The following is a 21,383-nucleotide window of genomic DNA, read 5'->3' on the forward strand; positions in this document are numbered from 1 at the left end:
ATCTTGACTGTGTTTGCGGCCCGGGTTGTGTGCATGTCGGGTGCATTATGTCTGTGTGAGGGGGTGTGAGACAGGACAGGTGGGCTCGCTGCTGCATGAGGCACGGGGGCCAAGGCCAGGGATGAGGCAGGGGGCACCAGATGGAGTGTGCAGGGCTGGGTCCCAGGTGGGGGTAAACCTCCATAGATAACCCATTATTACCATTATTTTCCATCATCCAATACATTTGCACAAGGCTATGAGTCCAGCACCTTGCTATTAGAAATGAAGCTACTCTGAACACTGTTACAAATCTTTTCCAACATCTCCAATGCCTGCCTTGGGATAAAACGCTAGAAGCAGAATTTCTGGTCCAATGACATGAACATTTTTCACCTTTGAAATACTTCAACTAATTGACACTCTGCAGCGGTGACCAGATACAGGTCTCAGGGTCCATTCCTCTTCCCTCCTGCTTTTAAATCTTTCCTAGTTTGTTAGGCAAAATGGTATCTCATTATTATTTTCCTAGATGGGCTTTTAAATGACTGGTCTGTGATTAAATGCCTGTGGAGCTCATGGTCATTTTTCCCATGGGGGGTCTGTTACAAGGTAAACAGACCCAAAATGTTCGAAGAGTTTCTTTGAGCAGACAGCAATTTATGAATCAGGCAGCACCAATCCAAAGGTGCTTTGGGGTTCTGCAGAGGGAACACAAGGGGAAGGTTTTCATGGTGTGAACATGGGAGCTGGACAAAGAAAATACTTGATTTAAGACTATGTTGTTGCCTTCTTTGGTCTCAACTGTTAGAAAATCCCTAGTTGTATTGGTTTTCATGCTACTGATAAAGACATACCCAAGACTGGGTAATTTGTAAAGTAAAAGAGGTTGAATGGACTCACAGTTCCACGTGGCTAGGGAGGCCTCACTATCATGGTGGAAGGCGAAAGGCACATCTTATATGGTGGCAGGCAAGAGAGAATAAGAGCCAACCCCTTATAAAATCAACTCTCATGAGACTTATTCACTACCATGAGAACAGCATGGGGGAAACCACGCCCATGATTCAGTTCGCTCTCACTGGGCCTCTTTCACAACATGTGGGAATGATGGGAGCTATAATTCAAGGTGAGATTTGGGTAGGGACACAGCCCAACCATATCACGAGTTGTATATCTGCCTTTAGTTGCATCTCTATCTCCAAACTAGTTGCTACAGCCAACGTCCTGAGGTGCCCTCAGTAAGTTGCTGGCAGCTTCTGATTGGTTGGGCTTAAGTTTTATTTTTCTTTAATATGGGCATTTACAAGAAATAGCCCAGGTTCAGTTTTGTTTAGGTTTGCAGAACCAGCAAGGTCAAGGTTGTCTCCATGGCTTAACGGACTTTGCTCAGGGGATTCTCAAGCCTGGTCTCCATTTTATTTTATTTTAATGGGTCCCAGTGTTTCATGTTGGTTTTTTGGAGTTTCTTATGTATTAGGGATATCATGTTTGATCATGTTTATGGCAAATACTTTTCCCTTTCTGTTGTTTGTCTTTAATTTTATTGTGTTTAAATGTGTGTGCTCAAACCCCCAGATCTGAGGCATCTTTCTTTCCTATTTTGAGACCAAGTAAATATTCACCCAGATTTTTAAAAATAATGTTCATGGTTTAATATTTTCCATTAAACTCTTTCGTCCTCCTGGAATTAATTCTGAGCCTGGCGTGAAGTGAGCTTCTAAATAGATCACTTGTTTCCAGAGACGTTTTTTCCCCGGAAACCATTTATTGATTTTTAATTTCTTTGTGATGCATCTTAATCATGTTTTAAATTCTTACACACAGTCAAGTCTGTCTGAGGACGTTCCTTCGTTCCACAGACATCTTTGCCCTGGTACCTCTAAAGCTTTCATTTGTATCAGTTTATTACACATTTTTTTCATGTTTAGGAGAGCTTGTCTTATTCCTCTTTGTTTTCTAACATTTCTCAGCCTTTCTATGAATTTTACAATCATTTTGGCAGGTTCTCAAAAAAAAGCAAATGCTCCTGGGATTTTGATGGAAAGGTGTTAAATAGGAAAGGGATTTGGAAATGCCTGCCGTCCTCCTCCTCTTCGTCTGTCCGTGCTTGCTCCCGGGAGCTGGCCATCCCTCCATCACTATGCTGCTGGCCTGGCAGTGCTCCTGGTGTAGGTCCTGCTGTTGCTTGTCAAGCCATTCCTGGCAGTTTTATTGCAGCGGTTGCTGTGAGCCTGGATATTGTAATGGCTTGTCCCTGCTCTGCCCAACGCCGATCGCAGCTTGAGACTGAGGCTCACATGGCTACTCAGGCATGTTAAATATTAGTCCAGCAAAAGGAGCAACATAGGTTTTCCCCAAGAAGGGAGCCAGGACTTGCTTTTTTTCTACACCCAATGGAGAGTGGCTGCTGAGCTCAGGTCAGAGCCCAGTGTCCAGCACTATGGCCTTTAGCCCCACAGATTTCACCAAAAAAAGAAGACAGACCAACACCCACGCTCAGCATTTAAAATCACTGGGCGGGGCGGGCATGGTGGCCCGTGCCTGTAATCCTAGCACTTTGAGAGGCCGAGGCGGGCGGATCACTTGAGGTCAGGAGTTTGAGACCAGCCTGGCAAAACCCCATCTCTACTAAAAATACAAACATTAGCTGGAAATCGCTTGAACCCGGGAGGCAGAGGTTGCAGTGAGCCGAGATTGTGCCACTGCACTCCAGCCAGGGCAATTGAGTGAGACTCTCTCTCACAAAATAAATACAATAAAATCACTTGGTGGCTTTAGGTGGTGTTTTTTTTGCTTACGGTGTACATGTGGCTATGGAAGACAGAGAAGTGTCTTGAAAATATTTGTTTGCTTTTTTTTTTTCTAAGAAAGAAAAAATTGTCATACAATATGGGTCCTACCTTTCTTCCAAGTGTGCCAAGTTTTTAATTACTGTTGGTTGGAATGAGAGAAAAAAAAAAATAGCACAGCTTCTAGCTGTTTCAGCTCCCCCTAGTGACAAATGAAGCCAGTCCTAGTGCCTATTAAGTGAAATTAAAAGGATTCAGTGATGCTAGTTTGAAAACATGTGTTTGTAGGGAAGAGTGAATGGCACTTGTTTACAGGGTAATGAACGTCACAACCCCCTACTTCACAGGCTACAATATCTCATCCTCGACGTTCTGAGGGCTTCCTGGGTAATTATTAACATATCACGCGATAATGACATCCTGCAAACCACAGGCCGCCCCTGTCATTTCTGTGGCCAGTCTCTCCAGCTGATGCCGGTGGGCCGGGCTGCGTGCAGGGCCATCTACGTGACCCTGGATGATGGATGAACATCTGCCGAGAGCCTACTGTGCGCTGGGCACAGACGGTCACCATCCCCTGGGTGGGAGCCGTTGCTCTGTTTCACAGACGAGAGTGATGAGCCAGCTTTATCTGAGGTCTGCAGGTGGCTCCCTGGGCTCCGTCCCACCCTCTGGGCTGCAGCTCGTGTTATTTCAGACGTTCCCTTCATGCACAAACGCACTAAGAAGCCCTCGCCAAGGAGTGCAGAGTGGAGAGGTTCTGGGATGCAGGTGCCTCTGCCGTGGGGGTGATTCTCCAGGGCACTGCACCCGGCCCACAGCAGGCCGTGCACAGGCATTGCTGAGTGACTGGGAGGTTGGCCCACCTCTTCCCCATGCCAGGGAGGATCTCAGGACTCACCGCTTCCTTCAGGCTCTCTGCAGCATACGCTATCCCGGGACACCCTCTTGCTGAGGCCTGTGGGGGGCCTTGTTGCGATTTCCCTAACTAGAAGTTAAACAACAGAAAAATCCCAGGAGCCAGCACCCCAAAAGCACCATGGGGATGCAATGCCAAGAAGAGTGGGTGAGAAGGACCGTGAAGGGCGGGTGATAGGAGCAGCTGCTCAGGGAGCTCAGGTGCTCCCAGGAGGGAACTGTGGTGCCCCGAGGCAGACACAGCCCCCAGAGGGAGGATATGGCCCTGGCCCCAGCCTCATCAATGTTGGGCCAGAGGGCAGGGAGGCGCCGTGCTCATGGGTGTGAGCCTAACCAGGCCTCTCTGGGCGGGGGCTCTCAGGGAAGCCTCTGGTCCACCCATCCTCTACACTTCTGCTGGGATGACCCTTGTGAAATGCAAATCCCATCCCCTCACTTTCTGTTTCCACCCTTCAGGAGATCCCCATTGTGTATGGGGGAAAAATTAAATCCACTCCTGAGACTGGCCCCAGGGACCCTGAGGTCCTGCCAGGCCCACCCCCGCCGTGGTCACAGTGGGCGTCCTTCTGGCCCCAGGCCGGTGTTCCCTTTTGTGCTCAGGCTTCACACGCACAGCCCGGCAGATGCCAGTGCCCAGGAGACCTTGGTGGCAGGATGGTGTTATTACTCACCCGATTTCCATCACTGTAGAGAAAGGTTGTGGAGCATCGCGCGATGCCCACTGCTGCATTTGGAAAGGCTCCCACACCTCTCACCATCCTGGGTTTCACTCCTTAGCCAGCTTCCCTGGGACCCCTCCGGGTCGCCACACTGGCAGCCAGTGGAGGCCTCTTTCTCCAGCACCCACTTGCTCAGCAACTTGCTGGCACCGACGGGAGCAGAAAGCCCCGAGGTACTGGCCTGCCCTTCAGCTGCTCCCCCAAGGCGTGAGCCCGCCTTTCAGCTGCTCTGCCAGGGAGAGGGAGGATCACCAGCCTGGGCCTTCATGACCTTCTCTGGGGTTGAGCCCGCAAGGGTTGTGGTCTCTTGTGAGTGGCAGAGCTAAGGGTGGACGGGGGGCTGCAGGTGGGCTCTGCACCACAGGAAAAGCTGGGTCATCCGCACAGAGAAAGGAAGCATCGTCTCCACAGGTGTGGCCGGGCAGACCGCCCCTCCCAGGGCCCCGCGTCCCGTGCAAAAGTAGGGTTCACACCCACCCCACTGTGGAGAGTGCACCCAGAACAGCAGATTCGAAAGGGCTTTGATGGCAGTTTCTCACCCCACCCCCAGGCGTCTCTCAAACCCTCGCCCTGCTCCTCCTCCCCAGCCACGCTCTCCCGAGAGAACTCTCCCCCTTTGCCTGTTTTTCTGTTGTTTAACTTCTAGTTAGGGAAATCCGAAGCATACACAGGAGACAGATGAGTGCAGGCGCATCAGACCCTCACACTTGGCCTTAGTGTGCTTTGTAGATTCTGTGTCACTTACAGATGGAAGGTTTGGGGCAGCCCTGCCGTCAGTGCCATTTTCCCAACGGCGTGTACTCACTTTGCGTCTCTGTGACAGCGTCTTTTTTTGCGGTAAAGTTTTTTTTTGTGTTTGTTTTTCTGTTGTTGTGAGATGGAGTCTCGCTCTGTCACCCAGGCTGGAGTTCAGTAGTGCGATCTCGGCTCACTGCAAGCTCCGCCTCCCGGGTTCCCACCATTCTCCTGCCTCAGCCTCTTGGGTAGCTGGGACTACAGGCGCCTGCGACCACGCCTGGCTAATTTTTTGTATTTTTAGTAGAGACGGGGTTTCACCGTGTTAGCCAGAATGGTCTCGATCTCCTGACCTCATGATCTGCCTGCCTCGGCCTCCCAAAGTGCTGGGATTACAGGCATGAGCCACTGCACCCGGCCAGTAAACTATTTTTTAATTGAGGTATGTACCGTGTTTTTTCAGACAAAATGCTTTGCACATTGAACAGACTATGGTATAGTGTAAGCATAGCTTTTATATACACTGGGAAGCCAAAACATGTAAGTGACTCCCTTTTTCAATGATCTGGAACCAAACCCACAATATCTCCAAGGCCCGCCCGTGTCTAGAACACTCCTGCACTTGCCACCCAGCTCAACCACAAGGCACCACAGCCAGTCTGGTTTCATCCAAACATCCACCTACTCCCCTCCCATGTGATCCTGAAGCAGCTCTCAGATATCATATATAGAGGTTTACAGCATCGTATCATTTTATTCACAAATACTTTTAGTATATATCCCTATAAGAACTCTTTAACATATGTATTAGGGTTCTCTAGAGGGACAGAACCAATAGACTGTATATAAATATAGAATACATTAAAATGTATAATGTATATTATATATAAAATATATAATATGTACATATGTAAAATGCAAATTTATATATAATATATAAATATATAAAAATATTTTTATATAAATATATATATAAAGGGGAGTTTATTAAATATTAACTTACATGATCACAAGGTCCAACAATAGGCTGGGATGTTGCCACTACTGGGGATGGGGAAGCTGTTTCTTCTGGCAAAAAAGTCTCATTAGAGTTGACAAGCTCAGTGTCCTCAGCTTCATCAGGGTCCTCCCACACATCCCCATTCCAGGTTCCAGAGTCCCATTCTTTTTTTTTTGAGACGGAGTCTCGCTGTGTCTCCCAGGCTGGAGTGCAGTGGCGCGATCTCAGCTCACTGCAAGCTCCGCCTCCTGGGTTCACGCCATTCTCCCACCTCAGCCTCCCAAGTAGCTGGGACTACAGGGGCCCGCCACCACGCCCGGCTAGTTTTTTGTATTTTTAGTTGAGACGGGGTTTCACCATGTTAGCCAGGATGGTCTTGATCTCCTGACCTCGTGATCCACCCGCCTCGGCCTCCCAAAGTGCTGGGATTACAGGCTTGAGCCACCGCGCCTGGCCCCCATTCTTTTTTAGTCAGTGCCCTCACTTTAACAGGAGACACCTGGCAAAGCTGTGCATGCACCTTAACTTGCAGGTCAGCCACTCACATGTTAAGAGCTTGTGTCTGTTTTTCCACACTTTCAGCTCTTTCTCTACAGGAGTTAAGCCTCTCACTCAAGGCAATCTTAGCAGATTTGAGACTCAGTATCTGCTTCTGAAGCTGGTGGACAGAATCCCTGAGTTCATCATTTTCTTTCATCACTTTGTCCACTGCACTCGGGAGCAACCAACCAGCTTCATTATGTTCCTTGGTTCTCCACATATGGTCAAAGGTATTATGTAGAGAGTCACTAAACCCCTTGCCTCTCGCAAGCGGTAAATCACGAGTGTCAAATGCATTTATTTTGCGTAACTCTCTAAACAATTCATGCCAAGGACTATCAGCGTACTCCATACTACTATAAGTAGAGTCCTTAGCATTTTTGGGTCTAATCATATTAAAACAGCCGACTCCAGAAACCCCAAAACCAACAAAACAACTCTATCCTGAATATTCTGTTTCTCTAGAACCACTGCTGGTACCAAAATCTGTATTAGTCAGGGTTCCCTAGAGGGACAAAACTAATAGGATATATATATATATATTCCCATATATATATATATATATATTCCCATATATATATGGGAGTTTATTAAATATTAACTTACATGATTACAAGGTCCCACAGTAGGCTGTCTGCAAGCTTGAGGAGCAAGGATGGCCAGTCCGAGTCTCAAAACTGAACCACTTGGAGTCTGATATTCACAGGCAGGAAGCTTCCAGTACAGGAGAAAGATGTAGGCTGGGAGGCTAGGCCAGTCTCACTCATTTCACATTTTTTCTGCCTGCTTTATATTAACTGGCAGCTGATGAGCAGGTGCACACCAGATTAAGGGTGGGTCTGCTTTTCCCAGCCCTCTGATTCAAATGTTAATCTCTTTTGGCAACACCCTCACAGACAGGATTAATACTTTGAATCCTTCAAGCCAATCAGTATTAACCATCACAAGGTATAACTACAAAGTCATTCTTACACCTAGGAAAATTAATAATAATCCCTCAATGTTATCAGTTATCTAGTGAGCATTTGAATTCCCCTGGAATTTTCTGCTCTGACAGCCCACAGTTCTGTCTTTCTAGACTTGGTGAGCCCCAACCCATGCCATTGAAACCATGATGCAGATCTATGAGCTGCTTTAAAAAAAAAATTTGTATTTTTAATTGACATATAATCATATACATTTATGGAGCACAAAGTAATGTTTACCATGTGGAATGATTAAATCAGGCTAATTAGCGTCTGCATCACATCACATACGATCATATTTTTGTGGTGAAAACATTTAAAACCTACTCTTCTAGCAACCCTGAAATGGTGCACCGTGATTTCTTATAGTCACGCGAGGCGCTGCTTGTCACAGAGTCCAGTGGGGGCTTGCGTCCCCGGTCTCGCCCTGGCCTTCGATTTGAGACCGACTCCTCGCCTGGGTTCCAGAGCACTCTGCCCTGGCTGCTCCAGCTCTGCTTCTCTCTGGGGTTCCTTGGGGCTCAGCTTTCCCCCGGTCCCTCCCCCACATCACTCTGCATCCTTAGCTGCCTCTGGAGCCACAGCTCCCACACGAGCCCCCCTCCTGTCTGGAAGACTCTCGGGGAACCCAGGCCTGTGAGTCCCACTGTCTGCCTGGCATCTCTGCTGGGAGGACCCACAAGTTCTTTGACCCAACTTGTCCAAAACTTAGTTTCTGTGTAGTAGCCCAGGAGCAGGCACTTAGAAGCCAGAATGCCTAGGTCTGGCTCCTGGCTCTGTCCCCATAACCCTGGGCAAATTACTCCACCTGCCTGGGGCTCAGTCTGCTTGCCTGCAGGGCTGCAGAGAGGACGGGATCCACAGAGGGCCCTCGAAGCAGTGCCACAGGAGCTCTGCCTGGGGACGAAGCCATCACTGCTCCTCCCCAGCCTCTCAGCAGCAGCAGCCACGGTGGCAAGAAGCCTGCTCACATGTGCCCTGGGAAGGGTGCCTCCACCCACCCCAAAATCCATGATAGAAACTCCAGCCTCAGCCCAAGTCTCTCCACCACACCCAGACATTACGTATTGTCAGAGGCTGCTTTTGCCCTAGGAAAGCAGAGTTGAATAGCTACAGTAAAGCCCTTTAGTTCCTCAAAGCTTACCACCCTTACTATCTGGACCTTTACTGAAAGTATCGTTAATTCCCAGCCTAGATAAGCAGCGTGGACCTTCAAGCAAGGCAGATTCAGGTTCGAATCTAGCCCATTATGGGGGATGTGACTTAACCCCTCAAGGCCTCGGCTTGCTTGGTTCCCTGGTCACTGCGACTGGTGGATTCCAGGCCCTTGCCAACAGGCCTGCCTCTGCCACTCTTCTCCCCGTTGCAGCCCCACCCTCGCTCAGACCGCCCTCTGCAGCCTGTGTCCTTGCAAAAGCTCCTCCAGGCTGGGTCCCCACACCCCGTGCACTCCCTAGCTATAGCCAGAGTCATCTCTCTCATGTACAGCTTTGACAGTCTCACTGTCTTTCAAACCTTCCCAGAGAAACCTCTGATCTCTAAAGCCATTCAGTTCCCCGGACGTGCTGTGCCATCTCTCCCGGGCCTTTGAACACGCGGCCCCCTCCACCTCAGCTGCTGACCCCTCCCTGCCCCTTGCTCTCCGTGCCGTAACTCTCCTCTCCACTCTTCAAGTCTCTGCCTGGATGCTCCTGGTCGGGGGGCCCTCCTCGGCCCAGGCACTGCCTGGGGGAGCCCTGCTGCTCACCCCCACAGTGCTCTGGGCTCATCCCCAGCACAGAGCCCACCCTGAGGGCTGGAATTGCCTGCTGACCTGCCCATGGCCTGCTCTAGACTATGCACCACATGAGGACAAGTGGCTGATGCCATCCCAGGCACACAGATCCTCCCTCATGAACCAGTGCTTCTCACGGTACCTAGTGGAGAAGTGTTCGGAGAAAATTTATCAGATGGATGTTGCCTCTTGGCTAACAAGGGCTGCCTATCTCCTTCCCCTGACTCTTCAGGACAAGGCCAGAGATGCTAAGGCCATAGCTAGGAAAGTCAGGCTCTGGAATGAGACCATCTAGACTTGAACTCCAGCCTTGCTTCTTGTTGGGGCATGCTATTTAACTTTTCATCTTATTAAACAGAAATTATGGGAGTGGCCTCCAATGATCCGCTATGCGGATCACATGGGTAAATATGAAACCTTGGCCTCCTCTCCTGCCTGGAGTTAGAGCAGCAAGGAGACCCAGGCTGGCCAGAACGGAGACTGGTGGTACTTTGCCCTCGTTAAGAGTTCTCGGGACCAGCCATGGTGGCTCACGCCTATAATCCCAGCACTTTGGGAGGCTGAGGTGGGAGGATAGCTTGAGCTCAGGATTTGAGACCAGCCTGAGCAACCTAGCAAGACCTCATCTCTGGAAAAAAAAAAAAAAAAAAAGAAACAATTAGATGGGTATGCTGATGCATGACTTTAGTCCAGCTACTCAGGAGACTGAGGTGGGAGGATCACCTGAACCCAGAAGGTGGAGGCTGCAGTGAACTGTGATCATGCCACTGCACTCCAGTCTGGGAGACAGAGCGAGACCCCATCTCAGGAAAAAAAAAAAGAAAAATTATTTGAAAACATTCTCCCGCAAGGAGAAACAGAATGGATGCTTCACGGTCAAGGCCTAATAGCCAGCCGGGCCGGACTCGTGTGAGGCCGTAAAACCCCATCCGCAGCTTCTGCGATGGTGTACAGGGGAGCAGAGTGCCTAGTGCTGGCGTCAGGCTTGCTTTCCTGAGTTGGTCTGCTTGTCCTGCAGCTCTTTGCTGTCCTGGCCTGTTTCTCCCACCCCCATTTGCTCCTGGGTCTTGTAAACAGTGTTTCTTTGACCTTCCCCTTGAGGACCAGAGATCACCTGGTTTCTGGCCCAGGCGCTCCTGGCCTTCGGATGTGGGAGGATTGTAAGAATCTCAGGGAGACCCCCACCCGCTGCCTGCGGTGGTCTCTCCTTTGTCATAGATGACAGGTGCTTGCCACACGCAGGCAGAAGCAGGGCTTAAAGGTTACTCTCATTTCTCAGGTGAGAAAAAGCAAAGTGCGAATGGTTTCAGAGGGTCCTCCAGGAACGCTCAGCTGATGGGCGGGACCAGGACGCACAGGCCTGACCACTGCATCTAAGGCAGCGAGGCCCTGTGGAATCAAATCAGCACTGAGACAGAGGGCTTCCGGACGTGGGCCCTGAGGGCGTGAAGCCAGCCTGTGCCCTCCTTCCTGCCTCACTTGCCCCGTAGGGCATCTCATGTCATGTCTCCTGCCTCTGCGGAAATGTCCTGTAGCTCCCGTTACCTGCAGGGTGTCACAGAAGCGCCACCATCTGCTAGCGGCCCAAACCCATCACACACACCCCTCACTTGCCCCTCACAGGGTTCCCAGAGTGGCCAGAGCCTGCTGCCAGTTCCCATTGCACTCCTGACAGCCCCAGGGTTAAAGGATGGGGACAAGGTTGCAAGGGTGTTGGCTGGGACACCTGGGCCAGGTGCCTTGAATTCTGCCCCAGGGCTGTTTGCACTTGACATACCAGCTCACAGTCACTATCTCCGGATCATGGCCTCTGCTCTTGTCCCAGCCCTCCCGTACTTCCTTCCTCTGCCTCAGAGCAGGATCTGCAAACCACTCAGGGGCCAAGTCTAGCCCATTACCTGTTCTTGTAAATAAAGTTTTATTGGAACACCGCCACACCCATGCATGTTGTTGGAGGCTGCTTTTGCCATAGAAGGTGGAGTTGAATCGTTGCAACAAAGCCCTTTCATCCCTCAAAGCTTAACATCCTTACTATCTGGGCCTTTACCTAAAGTTGTGCAACTCCCACCTTAGAGAAGCAGCTGGACCTTAGAGTTAGGCGGATCCAAGTCTAGATCAAGCTCATTCTGAGGCCTGTGACTTAACCCTTGAAGCCTCAGTTTTTTGTTTTTGTTGTTGTTGTTTTGGTTTTTTTTGACAGCATCTTGCTCTGTTACCCAGGCTGGAGTGCAGTGGCACGATCTTGGCTCACGGCAACCTCTGCCTCCCTGGTTCCCGCCATTCTCCTGCCTCAGCCTCCAGAGTAGCTGAAATTACAGGCATGCACTGCCACGCCCGGCTAATTTTTGTGTTTCAACTAGTGACGGGGTTCCACCATGTTGGCCGGGCTGGTCTCGAACTCCTAACTTCAGGTGATCCACCCTCCTCAGCCTCCCAAAGTGCTGGGATTACAGGTGTGAGCCAGTGTACCCGGCCTCAGCTTTCCAAAAGGAGAATAAAATCTTTCTCCAACAGGTTGAATTTTGCGAGTACAAACTGCATATAATGCAACTGATGAGTTAGGGGCTGTGGTTGTGATGCCGTCATGATCTGTGAGGACCCGGATCTTCCTGTGATGGGGACTTACTCTACGGGCCAGGGAGCAAACACAGTCTGCAAGCCGCAGAGCCGGTTAGCTGGAGTGGCTCTTAACTTTGTTTATCATAACAGTGGGAGATGATGGCTATTGAGCTGATGAGAAGGTGGACGCACTATTCCCTAATGATGGGAAGCAAAGATCATTACTGGACGAAATCAAATGCCAGAGTTGTCTAGTAGTATTGAGGGTTCAGAGCTAACCTTTAAAATGGAAATATCTCTAGGACAAAGATGTTTGTCATCATGAGTCTGAAGCTCTCTGGCCTCAATCTCCTTTTCCTATGGAAACAACTGCTTTTTAAAACACAATCTTTAAAGTCACTCAGTTTGTTAGGATTGCAGCTGCCATGTCAGAGCAGAGCAGACTAAGGCCATCCCCCGGGGCTATGGAAGGAGAGTATCCCCTGCCCCAGCTGCCACACCTGTGCTGCTCTCAGCCCCTCACCTGGAGTGCCCTGCCTTTCTCTCCACACATCCCTGTGCTTAGTTGGAACTTAGAACACACAGCAACTCTTCCTCGTCTGTGTTCTTGAGGCATCTGTACTCAGAACCACTCAAATTAACCCATGCACAGTTCTAGAATTCTGTCATCCTCATTGACTCACCTGCCAATAAAAACCCCATCTCCACTAAAAATATAAAAATTAGCCAGGTGTGGTGGCAGGCGCCTATAATTCCAGCTACTCAGGAGGCTGAGGCAGGAGAATAGCTTGCACCCGGGAGGCGGAGGTTGCAGTGAGCTGAGACTGTGCCACTGCACTCCAGCCTCTGCGACAGAGCGAGACCCCATCCCCCCGCCCCACAAAATAAGGCCAGAAGCATCTCTTAGATTTCCTCTGCGTACCTGTAGTGCCCCACCCTGAGCCAGGTCTGGCTGTGTGTAAAGACATGCAAACCCTGATGATGGGTTATTACCTGCACACCCACACCATGAAATCCAATATTCATGGTAAGGGCTGCACCAAACTCCAGCCAGTCTTGGAGCCCTCAGAATGTGCGGAGGCTCAGAATGGGCTGAGCCCTCAGAATGGGCTGAGGCTGGCACCTTCCTAGAGGAGCTGGAGCTACAGCTGGGATGTATCAGTCATCCGTTACCACATAACAAATGATCCCAGCATAGCAACCTAAAACAACACACATCTCCTACCTTGGTTTCTGTGGGCCAGAAATCTGGGCACAACTTCGGTAGGTCCTCTGCCTCAGGGTCTTCTGGCACAGTGTCATCCAGGCCTGTGGTCTTCTCTGAAAGTTCGACCAGGGAAGGATGCGTTTCTAGGCTCACCTATGCAGTTGCTAGTGGGATTCCATTCTTTGTGGACTGTAGGACTAGAGTTCCTTGCCATGAAGGGCCTCTCCATGGGGCCTCTCACAACATGGCAGCTGGCTTCATTAGCATGGGCTGGCCAGAGTGCAGGAGTGGGTAAGCAGGAGAGAAGGCACAGGCTCTTATTTCTGAGTCACAGCAGTGCCACATTCTACTCCTTAGAAGCAAGCCACGTATTCAGCCCACATTCAAGGGAAGGAGATTCCCAAGGGCGTGAGTACCAGGAGGTGCATCTGCAGACAGCTGCAGTGAGCTGCAAACAGCTCGGGCCAAATCCAGCCCATTACTTGTTCTTGTAAACAAAGTTTTATTGGAACAGTGCCATGCCCATGCATTACGGATTGTTAGAGGCTGCTTTTGCCATAGGAAGGCAGAGTTGAATAGTTACAATAAAGCCCTTATGTCCCTCAGCTCATGTAGGGACCTGAAGCTCCTGGTGGGCATGGCAGATAGCTGCTCAGCTGGCTGGAGTGCACCGGGCACCATGTCTTTTGTTTCTGGGGCTCTGCGCTTGCCCAGACACAGAGTTCTGCGTTTCCTGGGTTGCCTGCTCAGGCTCGGCCCCTGGCTTCCTTGCACTTCTGCCTTGAGTCATTGTTCTCTGTCTCCAACTCTCACTTGTCCCCACCTGAGTAGAAGCAGGGTAACCCCTTTAAACCTCCTGATTCATCGAGAAGGGCTCCCGAGCTGCAGAATCACCCAGACCCAGAGCCTGTCTCCAGGTCCCCCTTCTCAGGGGAGCAGATTGCTGGCAAGATGTGCTGAGAAGGTAAATTAGATCAGAGAATTATATTTCCCGTAGTTCCACAGGAAATCAGAAAGAGAATCTCACCAGGAAAATGTTGATGTCATTAAAGCAAACTGAGGAATATACAATTTTTTAAAAATCATATAAAGAAACAATTATTTCATTATATTAAAACATTAACATTGATTCTCAAATTATCCATTAAAACCTTACTTTACCCAAACAGTCAATCAATGGGCTACAGAAACTGAAAGTAGAAATCTAGCACGGTCTATCCTGGTCCAATACCGCTCTAGCCACAGCAGGTGCTCAGGATGGCACAGGGCGGCTTCGGTGATAGGAGGTGCCTGGCATGGCACAGGGTGGCTCTAGTGACAGACACTCAGCATGGCACAGAGTGGCTTTGGCAACAGCAGATGCCCAGCATGGCACAGGGTGGTTCTGGCAACAGTAGACACCCGGCATGGCACAGGGTGGCTCTAGCAGTAGGATGACCACCCGTCTGATGTGAACCTAACACCGCGTTAGGTGAACACCACACCCCGTGTTCCCACCCCTCTACTCTTTCTCCTTCCATCTCTACAGTCAGCAGTGCCCTTGCTCCCTGACCCACTGTCATGTCTCAAATCTTCCCTGTTATTTAAGGATCAGCCAGATGTTCTGCTTTCCAGGAAATACCCACATCCCCAGTTGGGCATGCTCTCTGGGCCCCTGACCCTGTCCTCACACTCTGCCTGGCACCGTGATTATTGTGATGCATGTCCTTCTCTGGTGAAACTTGTCTTTCACATCTGGTGTCCACCTATCCCTCAGCCCCAGGCCTAGACCCTGGTTAATATTCAGGAAGATTTTGGCAGCATTAGGCTGAGATAACAAACAACCTCCAAGCCTCAAGGGCTGGTCCTGCCAGTGGTGCTGGTCCCTCCCGCTGCCGCCCTCCAAGTGCCGGCATCGTCTCTTCTGCTACCTGCCGTTTTCGTCCCAAGACTTTGGCTGGGGGAGAAGCCCCCGTGTGACTACCAGCCTCAGGGCTGCTGGAAGAGAAGGTTGCAGGCCATGTGACTCTCCAGAAAGTGAATCATTTGGTCATGTGGGGTGAGAGGGGAAATATGCAGTCCTCCCTCAGTTGGAGCGACCACCAGTCACAGGGCCATGTCACTGTCCCCAGATCAGATGGATGACCTTCCACCTGGTGGACGGTGAATGTTTTGAATAAGTAGGTGCAGGCTGAATGAATGAGCATCATTCTCCCTGCAGAGTTAATTCCTACAGCTCTGAAAACTTTCCCTCACTCTCTGAGGCCTCCATTGCTCCACCAAGTGCCATGTATAACCATTTGTTTTTTCTCCTGAGGTTTGAGCCACACCAGTGCCTGTCCAGCTGCCTTACCTTTAGCAGAGGTTCCTAAATCCTGAGGTGAGGGGGCTGCAGCCCAGGCCTGCCGGGCAGGGCCCAGGTTCGCCTTGGGTCTGCTGGGACATGGAGGTAGAACCATGAGCTGCTGGTGCTTACCACCCACCAGCAAATTAAGACTAAGTCAGGGCAGCCACTGTGTCCCAGCGGCTGCTTTTGTTCCAGCTGAAGCTCACTGGCCACTTAGGGACAGCGAGCCCAGGGAGGCTGGGTGAGGTGACAGAACGCTGTCCTTGCTGCCGCTTGGGGCTTGGCTGTAGCCTCCAGCCCACCCCTTCCCACAGAGATAGGAGACGCCGGGAGAGCCATGCCATAGCCTGGCTCAGCCCCCAGCACCCAACCAGGCAAGGCCATCCAAGCAATCAGCCAGAATCCCAGAACATTTCAGAAATGTCAGTAATTCCACGATGGCTATCAGGTAAGGGGCCCTCCAGAGGTCCTGAAAGCTTATCTCTCATTGCCTCACCAAGATCCCTCTGCAAGGCTGCAGAGGCCCCCTGGCAAGGGTACAGGAGCCATCACAGCAAGGACCCGAGTCACTCAGCTCCACGATGGCCTCATGGCCTGACCATGAGACTCCAGAGAAAACCCCAGCTTTGCACCTTACTCTTTAAATGCTGGTTGCAGGCCATCTACCTATCAGCAGATGCCAGCAACTGCCGGTCTAAAATGCTTTTTAAAAATAATTTCTTGTATTTTTTTTTTAAAGCTTCCAAGCTGGTATGTATGTCATCCTTACACTGCAAACGCTAAGGTGGGAAAATAAAAAGCGAACGGCAATCAGATGCTCCGTGGCTCCCAGACTGCACACGCTTTACGAAGAATGAGAGTTGCACCGGGGCTTGTCAATAGCAGGGCCTTCCTCAAAGTCAGGTTCTCCTGTCAGGGTGGAGACCCAGCGGCTTTCAGGAGCCAAAAAATAAGTCTCCAAACCAACGTGCTTTGCTCAGTGTTGACATATATTTCTCTCTTCCCTGCTGGCGTCAAGAAAAAATGCTTTGTTGCCTGCAGTAATTTCACGGTCCAGAAGTGCCTTGGTGCAGCATTGCTGGTGGGCATAGCAGTGCGGCTCAGCTGCCTGAGACAGGGCCAGGGGCCTTTGTCCAGCTCGTGTTCACCCCAGAGAAAGAGGCATGCAGGCCCCTGATTTCTGGGGGTTCACCTGGAGCTCACAGATTCCACGGTTCCTACAGGCAGATATCCAAGTCCAGAGCTGTCATGGGCGTGCTGAGTTTGGCCATCTTTGGAAAGAAACCCTGGGGGTGTCATGGGGAGGGGGGGCGATGTCTCACCGCCTACCAGGTAATGGCCGCGCTCAATTTTGCCTTTCACATTTTAATTGTACAACAGTAATTTTGCAGTGGAGTTGCCGATGGCAAACATGCAGAAGACATTAACTTTATTTATGTTTTGGATTATTAATGTGGCTGTTAAAATTCCTCCAGTTAGTTTTGATTGAATTGTTTTTTTGTGTGATTCTGTTGTTTAATGGAGCGGTAAATAAGAATTTCTGATAATGAGGCTGAGCGTCTGTCACAACAACCTGGTGTGAGCTATTAACATTTCCATTAACGGCAGGGTGGGCAGTGATAATATGGAAACCACACAGTTAGAACAAAATAAATAGTTGGTGTCAGGCTGCGTGGGTGTTAATTACTATTTTATTCTGCACTGGGGGGGGAGAGCAGAAAGTGGGGAGGGGGTGATGGGGAAGGGGTGAGTCCTGAGGTCAGTCTCTCCCAAGAAGGCCTCTCCAGAGAGCCGGGTGCTGGACCGTCTCCCTCGGACACGACTGTTTTATCGTCTCCATCAATGGTCCGTAAAAAGACTTGGTCAAAAGGCTGCACTCCTGGGCCGCAGCTCCAGCCCCGGCTGCAGGTGGAGAGGAGTGCTCGGCTGGCCTCTGCAGGAGCCAGGCCCCCGGCACAGCTGCCCTGGAGCTCCCCAGGGCCCAGCTCATGGACAGCCAGGAGAGCCCCAGTGGGAGGAGGGAGTAGCGGAGAATAGGCTGTCAAGAGGAAGTACGCAGCGTGGAATTCAAAGATGGTGTGAAGCTGGCACGGGGTAGACAGGACGGAGATGTTCTGGAATGCAGGTGTGTGCTCCCAATTCCCTATGACTGTGTGGTGAGGTGCGGAGGTGCGGCCACGCCTCTAATGGCGGTGTGGTGAGGTGCGGAGGCGCGGCCACACCCCTAATGGCGGTGTGGTGAGGTGCGGAGGCGCGGCCACACCCCTAATGGCGGTGTGGTGAGGTGCGGAGGCGCGGCCACACCATCCTCGTGTGTCCTTTGGTTTGCATGCACCATGTAGCCCTGCAGACGCAGAGGATACCCTAGTGAGCTCCTCCCCAGGGGGAGCGAGGGGGCTAGAGGTGAAGACTGGATCCTCAGAATTTGAAGCCAGAGCTGGCCTCAGAGAGCAAGGTGCAGCCATGTTCTCAGACATCGGAGCTCCCTGTCCCTCTTGTAGGGACAACTCTGTGTGTCTGGACGAACTTCATCTAGATGGGGTCTTCATAGCCAGGGATGCCTGAACCTGTCATGGCAACACAGCTATCTTTTCTCTAATCTCAATCAGGAATATCAGTGACAAAAACCACAGCAGTCAGGAGTCCTGTGACTCCCTCGCCGACAGAGCCACGGTGACCCTGTCACGTCCCAGGCATTGCTGGGACTTCAAGTTAACATCCTCACCCATCAATGCTTTGATCTCACAGCAGCCATCAGACCAGCCCCTAAGCCTGGTCATGTATTAACCAAGAAGCACGTGGATTACGATCTCATACCTTTGGTTTCAAATACTCTGCTAACTGTATCTCGGTATAATCATTTTTCTGTGCAATTCTATATATTTTATTGTATGCATTTAAGAACATCATATGGGAAGGATTTGCGGTCTTCCCTGGCAAAAAAGAGCTGAGAGCTCTTGGCAGGGACACAGAGCCATGGATCCCAGGACATAACTGTCCAAGGCCTCCTAAGCCAGGGTGGCGGCCCAGGGCAGAATCTCTCACGTGGTTCCCAGCGGAACTAGGGCATGCGTGAGCCCCGTGGGTGTGTGGGCGAGGGTCCGGGCCGGCTCAGAATGAACATCTCAGCTTCTCTCCATGTTGCTCTTTCCTCAGCCCCGGCCATGGCCCCGCAGAACGTGCAGGTGACCCCGCTCACGGCCAGCCAGCTGGAGGTCACATGGGACCCACCGCCCCCGGAGAGCCAGAATGGGAACATCCAAGGCTACAAGGCAAGGCCCTCCCGTGCGGTTGCCTCCCCCGGCTCAGTGGCGCACCCCAACCTGCCCACTGCTTTGTCAGCAGCAGACCCTGCAGGCGCTCCGCCTGGAGAGCTGGGGCCCAAGCGTGGGAGCTTGGCTGGACCTGGCCTCTTAGCTGTGGTCACAGCTGCTTGTGGGTGGAAGGCATCACGGGGGAGCAGGCTCACTGTGCGGCTGGCTGTGCCCACCACAAAACAACCCAGGTTGGGGGCCCTTGTTCATCCAGCAGCTTCTCCCCACTCTGGGCGCATGGGGTGGCTGGGGAATCCTTCCGTTTCCTGGGCCCATTCTGGAGCCCCCAGTACACTGGCTGACAATAAAAGAACACAGGGCGCCTGGAAGAGACCAGATTCCCCATCCCAGACAGGCCCTTGGGTCACAGTTGGACACTGAGCGAGTCCCTTGATTCAGTCGGTCCAGGGTGGGGCCCGCCAATCGCATTCCTCACAAAGTCCCAGATGTGAGGTCCCTGGGAACCCCGTTTCGAGAACCGCCCATAATCACTGGAGGGTCTAGAGATGGGGAGAAAGAAAGGCAGCAGGCCGTAACAGGAGAGCCTCGAATGAGGAATCGTTATGTAGGGCTGGGTTATCCAGGGGTCAGGAAGCGCCTAGTGGCATCCCATCCCTGAGGCCTGGCCTTTGTGGAGAGTGCAGGGCCCCTAAGCATCCCGGGTCTGTGCCCTGAAAACGCCCCCATCCTTCTCCGGAATGAATTTCCCTGTCTGTTCTGCGGGGGTCCAAGTCGATCAGTCATCAGATTCTGTGGGCTAGCCTCCCCTAATGACTAAGAGACCAATTAAATGTCCATTTAAAGATGATTTTTGCAGGTGTGTTATGAAAATTAATACCTTCCTCCATGGCAGGGCTGTTTCAGTGATGAATGAGCTAATGGAGAGCCCCATGAGCTTGGAGGCATGGCGCTATTTATGTATGTCCAAAATATGTTTTCTAATTTCCTTAATGATAAAGACATTGAACTTGGATATTGATCTCAAGTCAGCAAGGCCTGGGCGAGCAGAAGATCTTAGACGGTCAGTTCAGTGAGCAGAAGCCCGCTGCATCCTGCAGGTGGAAATGAGTGACGCTCACCTGCCAGGGCCTGCCCAGCAGGAGCGAGGCAGGCGGGTGTGCGAGGCAGGCGTGCCAGCCCCGGGGCGCTCCAGGCTGCCGCCCCGAAGCCTCCGTGCTGCCTTTTCACACGGGCAAGCCGCTCTAACAGCCTGGCCGTGGTTTAGACCCACAGAGCCAAGGTAGGTCTTCTGATTGGTGTTGTCTTTAGGCAGCCTGGCTGGCACTGGCCGGAGGCAGCGGTGGTTTCCGGCCAGCTGTCTAGGGAAGCAATTCTGGCAACCTCTTTAAACCTTTGTGCTTGGGCATCAAGTTCAACTACAAGCACATAAAAGCTAGACAAGAGGAAATGGCACCCCAGAGGAATGAGGCCTTCCCAGCAGCCCTGAGCCCAACATGGTTCTCCTGCCTGTTGTTTTTGATTGCTGTAATCTCCAAAGTATGTTGCCATATTGAGGAAAACTTAAATGTCGGCTCTGAACAAAATGTGGGAACACGTTGTAGGAGTTGGGGGCTTTGTTCTCTCCACAGCTCAGAGCACAGGGTGGACACGGGATGGCTTCCCTTCTCTCCAGAAGATGGGGGAGAGGGAGAGGCCAAAAATCAAAACACTGACAGAGCTAGGTCTGCAAGGAAAGGCACGTCATTGGCAGCCGAAAGGAAGTTTCCCTTCCGTCCTCAGACCTCATCTTCAGCAGCGCTTTGTTTAATGAGGCAGTGCTCAAACCCTAGATGAACATCAGGAAAATGCTAAACAGCATCTCCCAAACAATATTAGCAGCCAGGGGTCCCCGTCGGTGCACAGTAGCCTCAGCTTCTCCCTGATTCCTCCAGGAGAGAGCCTTTCCACCTTCCCACCCAGGCACAGCTCGCCCCAGAACTCAGCTCACCCCCTCACTCTGACCTTACACTCAGTGGCCTCCCTTCCTGGAAGGCTTCCCCAGGGGCCACCCCAACCTCTTGCTCTTCCTAACAGATTTACTACTGGGAGGCAGACAACCAGAACGACACGGAGAAAATGAAGGTCCTGTTCCTCCCCGAGCCCGTGGTGAGGCTGAAGAACCTGACCAGCCATACCGAGTACCTGGTCAGCATATCAGCCTTCAACGCCGCTGGAGATGGGCCCAGGAGTGACCCCCGGCAGGGGCGCACCCACCAGGCAGGTAGGAGGAAGGCGGGTTTCCTTTGGGCAGGCCTCCTTGGACACGTGTTTTGAGAGCGCCAGCTCAGGTCCCCTCACACAGTGGTTCCTGGCCCACCCAGGCAGAAGGCAACACCTTTTGTGTAGCTGGGAGTGTCTGGATGGGCAGCACTGGGTTTGGCTCATTTGTTCTCCCTGTGCCTGGCCTCAGACTGGTTACACAGTGGCACTAAATACATGTTAGGTGGGTTGGAGCAATACGTGTTTTTTTCCAGAGCCCTGGAGATTCAGAGGGGAGGAAGGGCTTTGAGTCTGCAGTGAGGCCTTGTTCATAACTAACAGCGTCCATTCCAGTT

The 21,383-nt window shown here is 51.5% G+C and overlaps 1 protein-coding gene across 2 annotated transcripts in view; it reads left to right on the plus strand.

The window, feature by feature from the left end:
• Positions 1–21,383, plus strand: part of SDK1 (sidekick cell adhesion molecule 1) — a 978,941-nt gene that overhangs the window by 896,989 nt on the left and 60,569 nt on the right. For both annotated transcript variants that reach the window (XM_050785652.1, XM_050785653.1), the window contains 2 exons: positions 18,671–18,786; positions 20,863–21,049. In XM_050785652.1, coding sequence (XP_050641609.1) covers positions 18,671–18,786; positions 20,863–21,049 — 303 coding nt within the window. The remainder of the gene's footprint in view (positions 1–18,670; positions 18,787–20,862; positions 21,050–21,383) is intronic.

The sequence above is a fragment of the Macaca thibetana genome, chromosome 3 (genome assembly GCF_024542745.1).
Source record: "Macaca thibetana thibetana isolate TM-01 chromosome 3, ASM2454274v1, whole genome shotgun sequence".
Lineage (NCBI taxonomy): Eukaryota > Metazoa > Chordata > Mammalia > Primates > Cercopithecidae > Macaca > Macaca thibetana.